General features: G+C 32.4%; 1 protein-coding gene across 5 annotated transcripts in view; it reads left to right on the forward strand.

Moving 5' to 3' along the window:
• The window catches only part of LOC126856659 (glutamate receptor ionotropic, kainate 2), a 136,133-nt gene that overhangs the window by 36,134 nt on the left and 85,185 nt on the right, over positions 1–14,814 (forward strand). For all 5 annotated transcript variants that reach the window (XR_007688382.1, XR_007688383.1, XM_050605407.1 and 2 more), the window contains exon 3: positions 11,445–11,629. Coding sequence is in view for 3 of the 5 variants with exons in the window: in XM_050605407.1 (XP_050461364.1) it covers positions 11,445–11,629 (185 nt within the window). In the remaining 2 variants the exon portion in view is untranslated. The remainder of the gene's footprint in view (positions 1–11,444; positions 11,630–14,814) is intronic.

Below are 14,814 nucleotides of genomic sequence, written 5' to 3' on the forward strand. Positions count from 1 at the left end.
TATATTTTTGTCATAATTAAAATACAAAATTAAGAAAAATACATATATTACCAAATAAGATAAAAAATTTAATTATATAATAATATAATTATATAATAAGCGCATATAACTTGGACCAACAGCAAAATTTGATTCACTATTTCGATTTTATTATGGCAGAGTTTGTTGTTCTTGTCATTAAAAATATCTTCGAGGCGGAACAGATTTCAGTAACTTGGCCGATAGACACTCAGGAAGCGGGCAATTAACCGATGGGTTAACTCTAAGAGCCTGTAGGGAGCCAATACGATCTCTCGCGCAAATGCATTAAGCTAATCTTCAAAGTTTGTGCAAAAACTATATTGGACACGAAGATCTCGAAAGTTTAAACTCCGTCCAGAACTTTTCAACAGGGCGTTAGATAATTGGTTGTGATTACGATCAATATCTATTTTTTATTATAAATTTTTTTTTTATTTACTTAATATTTATTTTAATGTATTTTTACTGTACAATTTATATACATATATAATGTATATGTAATATAACTTTGATAGCGAATTGTAAATGAAGACCATAAATGTTACGTCAGAGCTCGATGACAATTATATCGTATAGATATGTGAACGGATTTTAATTCTCGTTTGCATCTTAAAACGATATTTTTTTATGAATTTTGTAATATTCCAAAAATCATACCGAATGTGAAAGACCTCACATAAATCGAAAGAAGCGCGTTCTCGGTTTATATTCTCATCCCATTTATCGTTCTACACACAACCGACACGACAGGAGCAGTAACCTCGTTACTTATTCCGTTCCAGTTTAGCTCTTCCATTGCTACGAATATATATATATATATATATATATATATATATATATATATATATATATATAATATGTATATAATACGCACCCAAGAAAAATCCGAAGATATGATACATATTTTCTAATAAATTCTTCAAAGTCCGATATGCATCCAGCGTTCATCTGCCTATATATATTTTTTAAAATAAAAATATTGAAGATATATAAACATTTAAAAATATGTCATATATATATAACAATGCCAAAATTCCATAAGCAAAAACTAATAAATATAACAATAAATTATTAAAAGAAAATTTTTTTAATTATTAAATCCACATTCTTTAGTATATTATATTACTTATTTTTAAAAGAGAAATATTCAAATTAAATTTGATCATTCAAAAAAGTATTGAAATTATTGTTCCTTTTTTTCTCATTGAATTTATCTCAATGTGTCTCATATTGATATGAGTTATTTCATATCAATAAAAGAATTGTGTCAATTGACTTAAAGATTGAAGAAATCAATATAATGTGTAAATTTTATTTCATTTGATAAAATTTTAATATCACTGCTTTAAAAAGAAAAACGGAAAAAAAAGAAAAAATTCTAATACTTCTTTTTGTTTGTAATATGTGACAATGTATATTGATCGTCGCAAAAATTGCGTTTTTTGACAGTTCTTTCAAATAAATGCAAATCAAATTTGCATTCAAGTTTGCTCGTAGCGCATTGCTTTCACTAATGAGCGCGCAGCAATCGAAGTCGATTCGCGTGTTACAGTCAGCATCAATGCAATATTAAACATAAAGATGATTCATACAAAAAATATTATTAATTATTAATTATTATTAAACAATTTGATGATTTTATTATTAAACGATTTGAAAAATTAAGATTTCACTTAAATAAAATCAAAGATTTGAATTATAATTAATAATAAATAAATAAAAATAAATTTAATTCTATTAAAGAAATAGATAAAATTTGGTGGAAGTTTAAAAAAAAAAATATTGCTAAGAAATTGATCTTAGTTAGAAGATTTTTATACATTTAAATAAATAAAAATTATTTAATAAAGAATTGTCACAAAATATCTTTGAATGTTTATATATATATACATATAATATAAATAAAAATCAATCAAATATAAAAAAAAATCAAAAGATCAAAACAGGAACACAGAAATAGTACGTGCTACAAGCACTATATATTATATGTATATTAGAACTTAGTTTAAAAGGAACTTTATACAGCGTTTGTGTCAGCAACAAAAGAGTTAAAGTTACCATGGAGACGCCAATGAGACAAAATGAAGAAGCAATTAAGAGCGAGCTGCTCAATATCGAGTTACTGAAAGTTGGCAAAATTGCCGAAGTCATCGCAAAGAATTGCATGAACGACGACATCATGAGAATAACGCGAGCCTCTTTTATAATATAATTGCAAGATAAGAACGATCTTACTCACGATAATAGAAGAAATCTGTGAAAGAACTAGACTTACTATCATTTATAGATCACAATGATCAAGAAGAAGAAATAAAGATTTAACGTATTATTATCTTTATCTTTATCTAATGATTCGCAGAGCTATGATAATTTGACAATTCTATGTATCCCCAATTACATTTTAATTATGCATAACGTTTTATTTTATTACAGCATTCAATATTTTCTTGATGTAACTTAATCGAAATAGTGCAGTGCTATAAGTTACTTATATTTTCCAGCTTATGTCTTTACTAAAATTTCTAATAAAAAAAATTATTCTAATTAAATATAATTCTGAGTACTCTAATTAAATAAAAAAAATCAATTTTTTTATATTGCGTATTACTAAATTAATGATAGAAACTACTATCATCAAATTTGATTTAACTAAAATATTAATATAATTACAACAAAATAATCAATAATATTATATAATACAATGATAATATCATACAGTTATTACTGATTATAATATTTATAATAATTAAGTAAAAAAAAATGAGTGCGACTCTGTTTGGAGATCGAATGGAATAATTTACTGCCAGAAATGACGAAAGTTAAGTTAATTCGAATCGATAATTTAAACATCTCTCATCCCCCCGTGCACATAGAGGGATGCATGCATGCACATAGCAAAAGATCATCGATCTCGCAGGCATCTTCTATTCCCATTCTTTCTAGCAGCTGGTCGCTTTTATCTTCGTATCGGAATCGTGCCGCGACGGAACGTGATAAAGCGCGTTTCACGCGAGGAGGACTTCTTTGTTCAACGAGCAATGCATTATTTGAGCGCTTATCGATCTTCGGCCATGACTAGATCCTTTGCGCGCTCGTTCGATGGATCGGTGATAAACATAAATCCTCCTTGCCAAAGTCACTCCAATGGTCGTGGAAGAATTGCGCGCGTTTGACTTTCGACCCTGACGACGATACCATAAACATTGGAATCTTAAACTAATGTGAAATTTTCAATAAATAGAGGAAAATTATGATGTTATTAGGTCGAAACACTAATATTTAATTAAGAAAAACAAAATATGATTTAAAATGAAAACAAGCTTGTTAAAGACAAGAACAGGCGGTTTAAAAATACGAATAAATAACTTTTTTTAAACGGATTTTCTCCACTTATATAATTTAATTAATAAAGACAAAGAAAAATTAAAATATATATTTTTTTTATTAAATAGATTTTTTTTTTCAAATATTCGCCAAAAATATACTGTATTCATAGGAAGGAAAAAGTCTGCTCCTACTTTTTGTGTTTTGTGTGTGACAAAAACAAAATAATCTACTTACTGTAGCAAAAAGCAAATCGGAGATTTTTCAGTTTTACGATGAACTGAAATCACGGTTCTACGCTTGACGGACGAGTTTCATTTGGAAGAACGGACAGGATTTTGGATTTCTAGTAAGAAAACATTCGTTTCCAACCGGGGGAATTTCTCTCGCCCTTGGGTGTAGCATTTAGTTTCCCCAAGGACGCATTAGGAAGATTAAAGGACAATTCGGTCCTCATTGTGAAGGGATTAAAATCACTCTCCGAGCTCTGCGAGCTTTCCTTTCCCATGTCTCTACACGATGCCTCTTCTTCGTTGCCTATCTGGCAGATATGGCGGATGTGCAGCACCTAACATAGCATTCGCGATCGGTGACGAGCGAATTAACATAATCTTGCCGCTTTTACTCTCGTGAAATCGACAGGTACAAATCAGCACTCGCGTCGGATTTCAAAATGTGAGTAAAAAGACAATTAGTTTGCTCGTCCGCTTCGCTCGGTCTGGTTTAACGATCGTTTTGGGTCGATCACTCTTAAATGATCCGAGTTAAGGGACAGGGTAATCTAAAGCGGACGATTAGGCTGTGAATTTCTCACCGTTAAGAGGGACGATTCGATTCCGCTCGATTCATTAGATCGAGAACTCTCGTGTCAATTATGTTAAATTGATCGATTTGATCAAAGAAATTGTTCAAAAAATAAATATTGCAAATAACTGCGAGAGAATTCTTTTTTAAGGATGTTTGGATGTAATAGTAAAAAACTGTCAAAATTAAAAAAAAACATATTTCTTACGTTTATTTTGTTTGAAAAATCAAACAAATAAGTCTGGATTATGAAAAGAATTAAAGTATCACAAACTAATATTGATTTTAACGTCTTTGTAAAAGAAAATAGTTGTAATTAATATTTTTCCTAATTTATTAAAACTTTTGATCGTGAACATCCCCTGCAAGAAACAATAAAAAACAAGTAATTTGCAGAAAGAGACAGATAATATTTTTCTACAATTTTTAGTAAATAAGTTTTTAATAAGTGGATCTAAATCAAGTTTTGCACAAATATTTATTAGAGTTTTCTTAATAAATGTGAAAATTTTTATTTCATTTTTTTGATAATATTTTTTTCTTCAAATTTGTCAATAAGTGTTACAATACGCGATTTTCTATAAGAATCAATAACTTTAAACTTAAATAATTTCCAGTTACGAAAATTGTGCTCAGTTTTTGCACAGATATTCAGAAGAAATAATAGAACAATCTAATTCGTCGAAATTTTTATGCTTTTGTTAATATTTCGATATATGACACATACATCCTTAAAAGAACAATTCTTTTTTATTCTCTCCAATTGATTATATTAAAATATTAAATAGAATACAAAATTGTCATCAATCGCTATTTGAAAACAATCAGAAAAGATAAAATACCATTTCCTTTTGATACAAAAGATTAAAACATGTTGGAAGACATTAGTCACTAGGAACGACGAGAAGGAAAGAGAGTATATCCTCAATAATACCGATTTCTTATTTCGATATTGCCTCGAAGTGGGGTTGATCTCAATATCACGCACGTCTCATGGAAAGATCGCGTGCGAGCTGAACTTTTCGTTCTCAATGAGAAATGTTCGACGAGAATTCAATAGAATAGCTCGATAGAATTTGATAGAAGCTATAAATGTTCCAGGTGTCGAGTCGTAAAACAGAATATCCTATTAACCACGACCCGTAACCGATATTCGTGCGTCGTGACTTCTGCCGTGGTCTTATCGGTGATCGGTAGTCGCGCGATAAGCAAGTTTACGAAGGGCGAGAATGTGAACTCCAGAAATCTCCCGAGATATCGCTTACTGCGCCAGAATCAGCGCGGACTGTTTCATATTTCGCCAGATCATCGGTGGAGCGCGAAATCTTGGAATTTCGCCGGCCAAATCGCGCCGAAGCTAACTCGCAAATCGGACCTGTTATCCGTGAAATAAGAATTAAAGGTGGATATGTGACTGGGATTGAGAATATAAATCCACGGATAAAAAGAGAGCAGAGGGAGAGCGTGCGTAATGCACTCTTGCGCTATCGAATGCCCTAATCTTGAATAAGAAACGAGCAAGAGAAAGAAAAAGAAACTCTCTTCTTTGGAAGAAGGAACGAGAACGGAATTACGGCTTGCGGCCACTAGACGTACTGAAATACTCGAGTGAAGCCGACGGGGAAAAGCCCCGAGAGGATAGAAACATATCACTTTCCTGAGGACAGGAAGTAAGAATTTCGACTGTGCAATGTTGAGGAAATAGCAAGAAAAGTAAGAAAGAAAGAGAGAAAGAGATGTGCATTTATATAGGGTACTTTAAGAGAATTTTACATTAATATTAGTCGAAGAAGTATTACATTTTAATTATGCAATTAATGTTAAAATGTTAAAAATAAATAAAAAAATTAAGTCTTTATTATTATTAATACAAAATTTTTATATATATTTTCATCTTTTATGTTCTTTTACAAGAACTATCTTTCATACATGTGCGTATATGCAAAACACAAAAGATAAAATCTTAAAAAAAAATTGCTTATAATATCTACAAATATTCTAATATTTTTTGGGGGGAAATTTTAATGACATTTTCGTGTCAACTTTTACTTTTTTATATAATATGATATATTCATTATATATATATATATATATATATATATATATATATATAAAATGATAATTAAAAATTATTTTAATTATTCGACTCATTTCTGTGTTATTAAAATTATTATAAGTAATAATAAATATTTTATGTGTGTGTTATGTTGTATCACACGATGAAGAGGAACAACACACACATAAAATATTTATTATTACTTATAATAATTTTAATAACACAGAAATGAGTCGAATAATTAAAATAATTTTTAATTATCATTTTTTAAATTAAAGCTGTACATAAGAATTACTAGTTTTTTTTATTCTTCTAATAAAAAAGAAATCAACTTGGAGTGGTATAGTCGTGACATTCGTTAGCAGCATTGAGATAAAGGATGAAATTACAGTCGGTGATGAGAGAACAGGCTCGATCAAGGTCGCGTGGAAGGACTTTGGAAAGGAGGAAGAGAGGACCGCGGAATTAGATATTACTCGGTGCCGGCATCGCTCACCAACTGGCTTTGATATATTACCGAGCGATAATCCTATCTGCGCGTAAAGCCAGGACACTATGATATAACCAGAGCAACTGGATGCCATATCGACTCCGTTGCATCTCACAATGTACCTACATTCAGTTGTTTGTCTGTATAAACTAGACTTGTGTATCTATAAGATGTCTATAAACGCAGAGAAGAGTAAGCGCGGTTTATGGACATACTGGCATCTCTGGTAAGAGCCTGAAGATGCAGATTCATGTTGACGAAGGAAGGAAGGAAGGTCAAGCGATTATGTCAAGAACGATTGCAATGCGATTCACCGATATATAGCATTATATCTCAAAGCAAACAAGAATGATAAAATATTCCACGTTACGTGAATTGCAAAAATCTTATTTGTATTTTTACTATCGTGTTAAATATGATATAAAACGAAGAAAGCAATCACTATAAATCACTGAAAAACGTGCGAGATATATGTTATTATTTAACAAAATTAGAATAGATTATGAAAGGTATAATATCCTCATTTATTTCTAGATTTAATTGATTTTGACTGATTTCTGATTAATCATACATTTTATTATTATGAAAAAATAACATTAAAAATATATTGTTTTATTAATTTTTTTTATTATAATTTAATATTTTATTTCAGTTTTTATGATATAAATATTTTCAATAAAATATCTTTTATGAGAATTTTTTAATAATATTTCAATCAAAAAAATATTTAAAAGTAACTATGAATTTTATAATATAAAAATATTTTAAATCGTAAATTAAATATTCATAATTTATATATATTTTATTCCCCCTTATATATTATTTATTACATTAATCTATCTAAATTAAAAAATTGTGTGAGTTCTGGATATATTAATTTACTTTTATTAAATACTATTGCTTAAATAGTATTTCTTTTTCGCGAGGGTGTACATATCGCGATAACATTCTCTTACAGCAGATACAAACTTATAATTAGAAACATGACATGACATGTCCTCGAGAATTATTTAGCTTATACTCGAGCAATTGCTTTAATGTTTAAATATGTTTTAAAAATTATTATATTTTAATTCTATTCTGTCGTAAATATGAACTTAAATCTGCATCATTCTCAAATTATATTATAGTCATTAAATATCGAGTGGATGAAAATGTTATTGCAATTTTATGCCTCAAAATAAATGGAAATAATAGAAATAATATAACTTTTTTTTCACATGGAATTTTCGGAAAAAATAACTTCGAAAATCAATCAGACATATCGCATATTATTGGAGTAAAATTCTATCTAACGGATTTGCCTATACGTACCACTGCTGTTATGCTATGTATAAAATGTCGGCCTATGCAGAGGCACAATGTGTGATTTACTGAGCCCTCAATTCTTGACGTTTGCATTATCTCCGTCGAATTGATAACGCCATCGGCGATATATAAAGAGTTTTCCCGTACATACATCGCGTCTTAACTGCATCTGAAAACCAGCGGAAGACGGGTGCGCGTATCGTTCCTCGGCCACAATGCAGCTCGAATTGATTTCCGGGCCGATCTCGGAAGAGAGACGCTCGAGATCTTCCCAGCGCGTTACGATCGACTGAGGAAAATAAGAGGAGAAAAAGAAAAAGGAAAAAAAAAATCAGAATTCTCGATACATACCGATATGAATGGTGGTACGCAGATCACCTCGGGGCCAGTTCGACAAAATTGCATCCGGAATTTCAATATAGCGCATATCATATTTCAACCTTAAAACGCCGCCAGCGCTGTCCGGGTATTACTTTGAGGCTTCTGTGCCCGTGCAAGCCGACTTTGCCCACCGATTATAGAGATTCCGACTGTGGTAAGTTACACGCGGATAAAGCGCGGGGAAAGCAGAGAATACGCGTATATATATATACACACATTTGCAAGCATACGCAATCACTCTCTTCTCAATCCTTTTACAAGGATGGAGCAGCTTATGTGCGTGTGTATGTGTGTTGCAGGAGACATTAGACGGTTTTCGCTCGGAATAAATGATCAAAAGGTAACTCCGGATTAAAGCTGTCGCTCTTGCCCGGTGATAACTTGCTTTTATACGCTTTGCTTATGCGACCTGATACTTTTGTGCAGTGATTTAATTAAATTTTCGGAAAACACGATGCCATTAATATATATTCGCCTGTGCTGATGGAGGTGAATTCACGCGTGTTTTCTCAGTTTTGAATTCTCTGTCAGATTTAAAGTTAATTTCAGCTCACACACACACACACACACACACACAATTAGTAAAGGGAGAATGAAATATCTACGCGATTAAAGTTTGACTGTGAGTGGAAAACGGAGAGAAACATTTGTTATTATATTATAATCTTTTTCAAATACAAACTTTACTGTAATAATTATTTCATAAGTCTGTTATTGAATTCTATTTTTTATCTCTAATTCTAAGTTTTATTTTTACTTTTAAAGTCGATATTTTGCTACATGTGATCTCACACTATCATTAAAATATCACGGTAAAAAAAGTATTTTATGCTAAAAATAAAAAAAAAGATTAAATATGTTAATAAGCTTGATAATAACATTGCAAACTCACGTTTGAAATCGAGTCTTAATTTTATCAATCATCTACATAACGCGCCTTTTGTATACTGTCTATTATTTTTTATTGTTTTACGAATGTAATCAGCGTTAATACGATTTTTTTTTTTAAATATAAGTAATAGTTACACAGAACTTAATGCAAAAAGAGAATAGTACAGCTTTAGCAATAATTGATATAATTATTGCGTAATTAATAGAATAGATATAAAAAATGTATAAAAAGGATTATTAATAATGACGCATCATATTGAAGATTATGAGCCGATTATACTTTCAAAGTATGTTCTTTTCTCGTCATATATTCGCCGGAAAAAGGGGAAATTATCGCGGTTTATACACATACACGCGCAAATTTGAAACGAGAAAGACGAGAGAAATTAATGCCAGTTCGTTGGGACGGCTTGTGTCCATGGTCGCAGGCTTTAATTACTAGTGTGAGTAAAAAATAAATGGCAGCAGCCACGCAAAATACCGATTTAACGAGGAGGAACAAGCATATCGCTATCGAAACACTCGCGATATTCGCCATTAGGCGGAACGACCCTTCTCGGGTAATTTTCACTGTATCCAGCCATCTCCAGCAACGACGCGACGAAGGACGAAACATTTTTTTTTTTCTTTTTTATTAATGGAAGATATCATAAACGAGTTTCAAAGTAATCTTCCGCCAAGTGCTCGACGGTGCGCGCTGAGACAATTTTCTTTCCAAGTTTACCCCAAGTTGGCGATTATCGAGAGGAGCTCCCATTCCGCGAGCAAAAAAAAAAAAAATTCTCATTATGACTTATCCGCGATCGACTCCGGGGATATACTTCGGGAATCGCATCGCCGACAAAGATGACAAGCCTGAGAAATCGTCGAGACAATCGGTCAGCGAAAGTGTAATTGAAAAGGATGAAATAAAGATCCGCGGAGACTGGTGACATCGTTTTCCCGCTACAACGAATGAGAGGAAACGAATCGGAAACGCGAGAAAGACGAAGGGTTGACGGCATTCGTCGACGAGTAAATGCTCGGCTCGACACGGTGATTTATTGTTGCGGAAAGAAAGAGTTAGGGGAGGGAGGGGGAGGGGGTTGTGAAGGGATACGCGATGTAACGTGAAGGAAACCGGCCGCGCAAAAACGCGCTAACGAAAACATTTATACAAATTAAATTGGGAGTAAATGGGAGAGATTGATCGGGAGTTATGCATCGCGTCGGTGAAAGATTCTGGTGGACAACAAGATCGTGGCGAATGTTCCGGTAATACCTGGTCATTTATCACGGTAGCGAATGGAGAGAGCTTGTGAGGTCCGGAAGATCGTCTGACAAGCTGCACACACGCGGTGTTGCAGCGCGACTATAAGTTCGCGTGTGAGTTGCGATGATTAATCGATAACAAGTCTCCATATGATACGGACGGTATGCTGTCGATGTGATGAAACGACCCTAATCACATTAGTTAACGGTGGTATGATCAATATGTTATGACGGGACAGGTCATCCCGTTTCGTTAAGCTTAACATCGCAGTACGCCGCCGCCGTCGTTCGCGTCATGCTTATCTTGCTCGCGTATCACCATGTTACGCTCACATATACATATATCTACATATACATTATGATAATAGAAGCGAGCTGGCTAATTAATCGATCCACATAACGATGCTACCTATTACCTATCTCCCAATTTCCGTTTGCGTAATATTCTATATTTATGAAATCTATATGTACGCGAAGACAATTCTATTACAGAGAAGAGAAAATTGTAATATATTTTTATAATTACATTTCACGATTAACCTTTTCTGCTTTACGCGATGAATTCAATAACACGGTAAAAAATTAGAACGTATTATTTAAAATAAACGAGCATTGTGTTTCCATACAATTTATGTAAGTAATAAATCAGAAAATATAAAAAAAAAGGATTTATGTGTAAAGAGAGAAAATTATATCTTTTATCAGAGAATATGTGTACATATATTTGATTAATAATACTCATAGCTTGTTTTACCAATATTTTTAATTAAAAAAATAATTGATAATAACAAAATTAATTTGCGAAGTAATTTTCAGATGAACGGAGATGAGATGAGTAAAGATAGCTCTTGATAAAAAAAATCTCACGTATTTGTCGCACAACGACTCTTATTGACCACGTTCTCTCGTGTGTTAAAGTTTGCCATTTGCTGCGAGGCGGCGTGGCGGCGATTTTTGGACCGCAGAGCGCGCACACGGCGTCTCACGTGCAAAGCATTTGCGACACCATGGAAATTCCGCACTTGGAGACACGCTGGGACTACCGGCTTAGACGACAGAGCTGCCTCGTCAACCTATATCCTCATCCCACCACTTTGTCCAAGGTACGTATACAAACTTGAGGAATAATAGCCTCATTAAAGCGACAACCACCGCAGAAAATGTGCCTTCGTGGTCTTCCTCTCTCTCTCTCTCTTTCTCTCTCTCTTTAGTTTCATGAATTTCTTTAGATCCTCATAACTATTTTGTACCACACCTTCATCGACGAACAAATATCGACTTTTTTATGCCGTATGATTAATTTAACGGTCGTCACTCTAAATTAGGGTAGCTTAAACATTCCATGCTTTGCTTAGCTATATTTGATTAATTGTGATTAAAGTTGGAATGTAAAGGAAAAACAATGAGGCTCAGAAAGCAATCAAACTTTCAATAGAGACAAAAAATATATTATCTTTCAAAATTAAATTCAAATTTCAAGATTAATACAAATTTTTACATAGTCCGTAACTTATCTATATATATATATATATATAATTCAATTATAAAAATCTTAAATAGTTTTATAAGAATATAATGATTGATGTAAAAAAAATATATATATATTTTATATATATATATATATATATATATATATATATATATATATATTTTTTATTAGTATAAATATATTTTTTTAAATTTTTGTTGTACTTTTTTCATAACAAAAAATGTAGTTTTGATAAAATGGATCAAATCTTTAATAACATTGAGACAAAAGAATATTTCAGTTTCCGTTTTGATCATATGTTTCCATCAAACCTATAGCAGGATTGCTTTCGCAACCAACGCGTATTCACAGCTATCTATCCGGATATTGCATCGGATGCTGCGCCCACAATGCACCAGTTTTAAACTTAACGTAAAAGAAAACTAAAACTTTCTAAATTTTTCTTAATAAGCGCAAAGTTCCTCGATAAAGAGTACGGAGGCTGGAAGCCTCAGACGCAGGGTTTGTGTTTGAATGCTCTCGAGCATTCGGGTTAACGAGAGTTCTCTCTCTCTCTCTCTCTCTCTGTTTGTTGTTTTATGAGTCCTCGCAGCTCTTTTCCTTTTCCCAATATTTGCGACTCGCGAGCACTCGCATCTTGCGACACTATGCTCTGTCTTTCTCGCTCGCTCGCGCGTCCTCTTTCAATATTTGCCACTAGATTTGTGCTCCCGAAAAACGTTTCATTTATTCCCTTAGAATGTAATGGGAATCCTGCTCATCGTCTACCATTAAGTTTCCTTTTTATTTTCGGGGGAATTCAGGAAGAACGCTAAGAACCGAAAATAAATATTCGAGATACTTTATGCTTCCAACGAGAGAACATTGAGAAAGACAATGAATCTATTTGGGCGAATGAAAGAGACAAAAATTTACCAAAGAAAAACATGAAAGGCAACAAAAATGAAATTTTTTTTTTTAAGACATGCGTTCAAAGACTATTTATTTGTACCATACGCATGTATCTAATAATAATGCAAGTGCAAGAAGCATCTTCACATTTTTATATTATTATATTATTATTAAATACGTGAGTTTTATATTTAACAGACTAGAAATGAAATATCTATTACTCACTTGCAATTCTTAAATTCGTAGGAAATAAAACAAGATTGGCAATCAGTATTTATTTCTAGATGACAGATATCGCAAAGACCTTTATGGATTTTTCGCATGAAATATTGATAGATAGATAATAATTTACGGTCGCGTACATCGGCTTTGACATTGCCGATCAAAGGGCTTTCAATGGGCACACAGAGGACACAATTTAAAAGCCATCGCATACCTCAAGTTGTCCGCTCTTTCCTCTGACTCTCTCTCTATCCTGTGAGAGTAAGAATTTCAATTAGAATCCGCTCATCTGTCGCATCACTGAACTTTGAGCATTCGTTAAAAATCATAAATTTCGATATTCCAATGATGTCGATAAACTCACGATTGTTCGACACAACTCTATAATTAACGTATACATTTATGCAAATGCAAACGTATCTATTGTAAGAAATTTCTATTGTAAAAAATTTGCGTATGCTTATAAAATGTTTGAATATACAAATATCGATAAAGATATAAAAATAGAGACAAACATTACATAAAGTAACAAATCAGTATTTACTTAATAATATTAATATATTTATCTCTCTTTTCACTTTTTTGTAGTTATCTATATCTGCTTAAAAACATAGAGATTATGTTTTATATATTTATTTTTTTTAAGAATTTAATTTATGACAATTTATAAATGTAACACGAATGAATCGAATAAAGAATAAATACAGATAAAATTAAATAAAATTATATATATATATATATATTTAAAAAGATATTCACAAAAAAGGTAATACGTTACATAGATTTTGTTAAAGGTTTCATCTGCATGCGATTTGTACAAAAGATTCACAGTAAAGTCTATTTTTTTGTTTGTTTTTTTTTTTTGTAAAATCCAATGTTCGCACAATGAAATGCGAATGCACCGAAAATTGAAAAACACAAAGAAACTAGAAGGTATTTAATAAACCTTCGTGTTCAGAAGGTGATAAACATCAGATTTCCTCAGTCTCAAGTTTCCATTGTGAATCTAGTAAACCGAAGAGAAATAGCTTACGCGTCGTCAGTTATTTCACGATGTTGGAATGGGTTTGGTTTTCCCTTGCCTGAATTCTTTTTCTCTCGGCAAAGTCCTGCCATTTCCAGCGGCAAAAATGCAAAATTCGCTTCGAGAGTAACGATGTTCTGATTAGAGTACGCGACAGAGGAAAAGGAAAATCGAAAAAGAACAGCAAAGGTGTGGGAAACGTTGGCGTCGATTCCGTCAAACGAGCGACAGCCTCATTCAGTCAACCCGACGACGGAAATATTTTACTTTCCGGTACCATCTTATGCGCGGTTCAAAGGAACCGAAGGCGATTGCAGGGAACTGATGGGAAAAATGGAGCAAAAAAAAATTACAGTCGCGTTGCAGTGAGCAGTGAGTCTCTTTGATTCGCATCGAGCGTGCGAGTTGTGGGGATAACTTTTATACCCTTCGCACGGTGATTTTACGCGGAATGATAACAAATTACTATCGCAAACGGCATATTATTCCAGATAATGGCGTAAAGAATAAACGTGCAATCTGCGAGAAATATTAACTGAAATGAAATGTTGAATGCGTCAAAGTATTTTTAAACGTTTGCAAACCATAATTTATCTCTTATTTGCTAACTGAAATTTAAAAAAAAAATAATTTCAATATGACAATTATTAGAGAACATTTAT

This window comes from Cataglyphis hispanica, chromosome 2, assembly GCF_021464435.1.
Source record: "Cataglyphis hispanica isolate Lineage 1 chromosome 2, ULB_Chis1_1.0, whole genome shotgun sequence".
NCBI lineage: Eukaryota > Metazoa > Arthropoda > Insecta > Hymenoptera > Formicidae > Cataglyphis > Cataglyphis hispanica.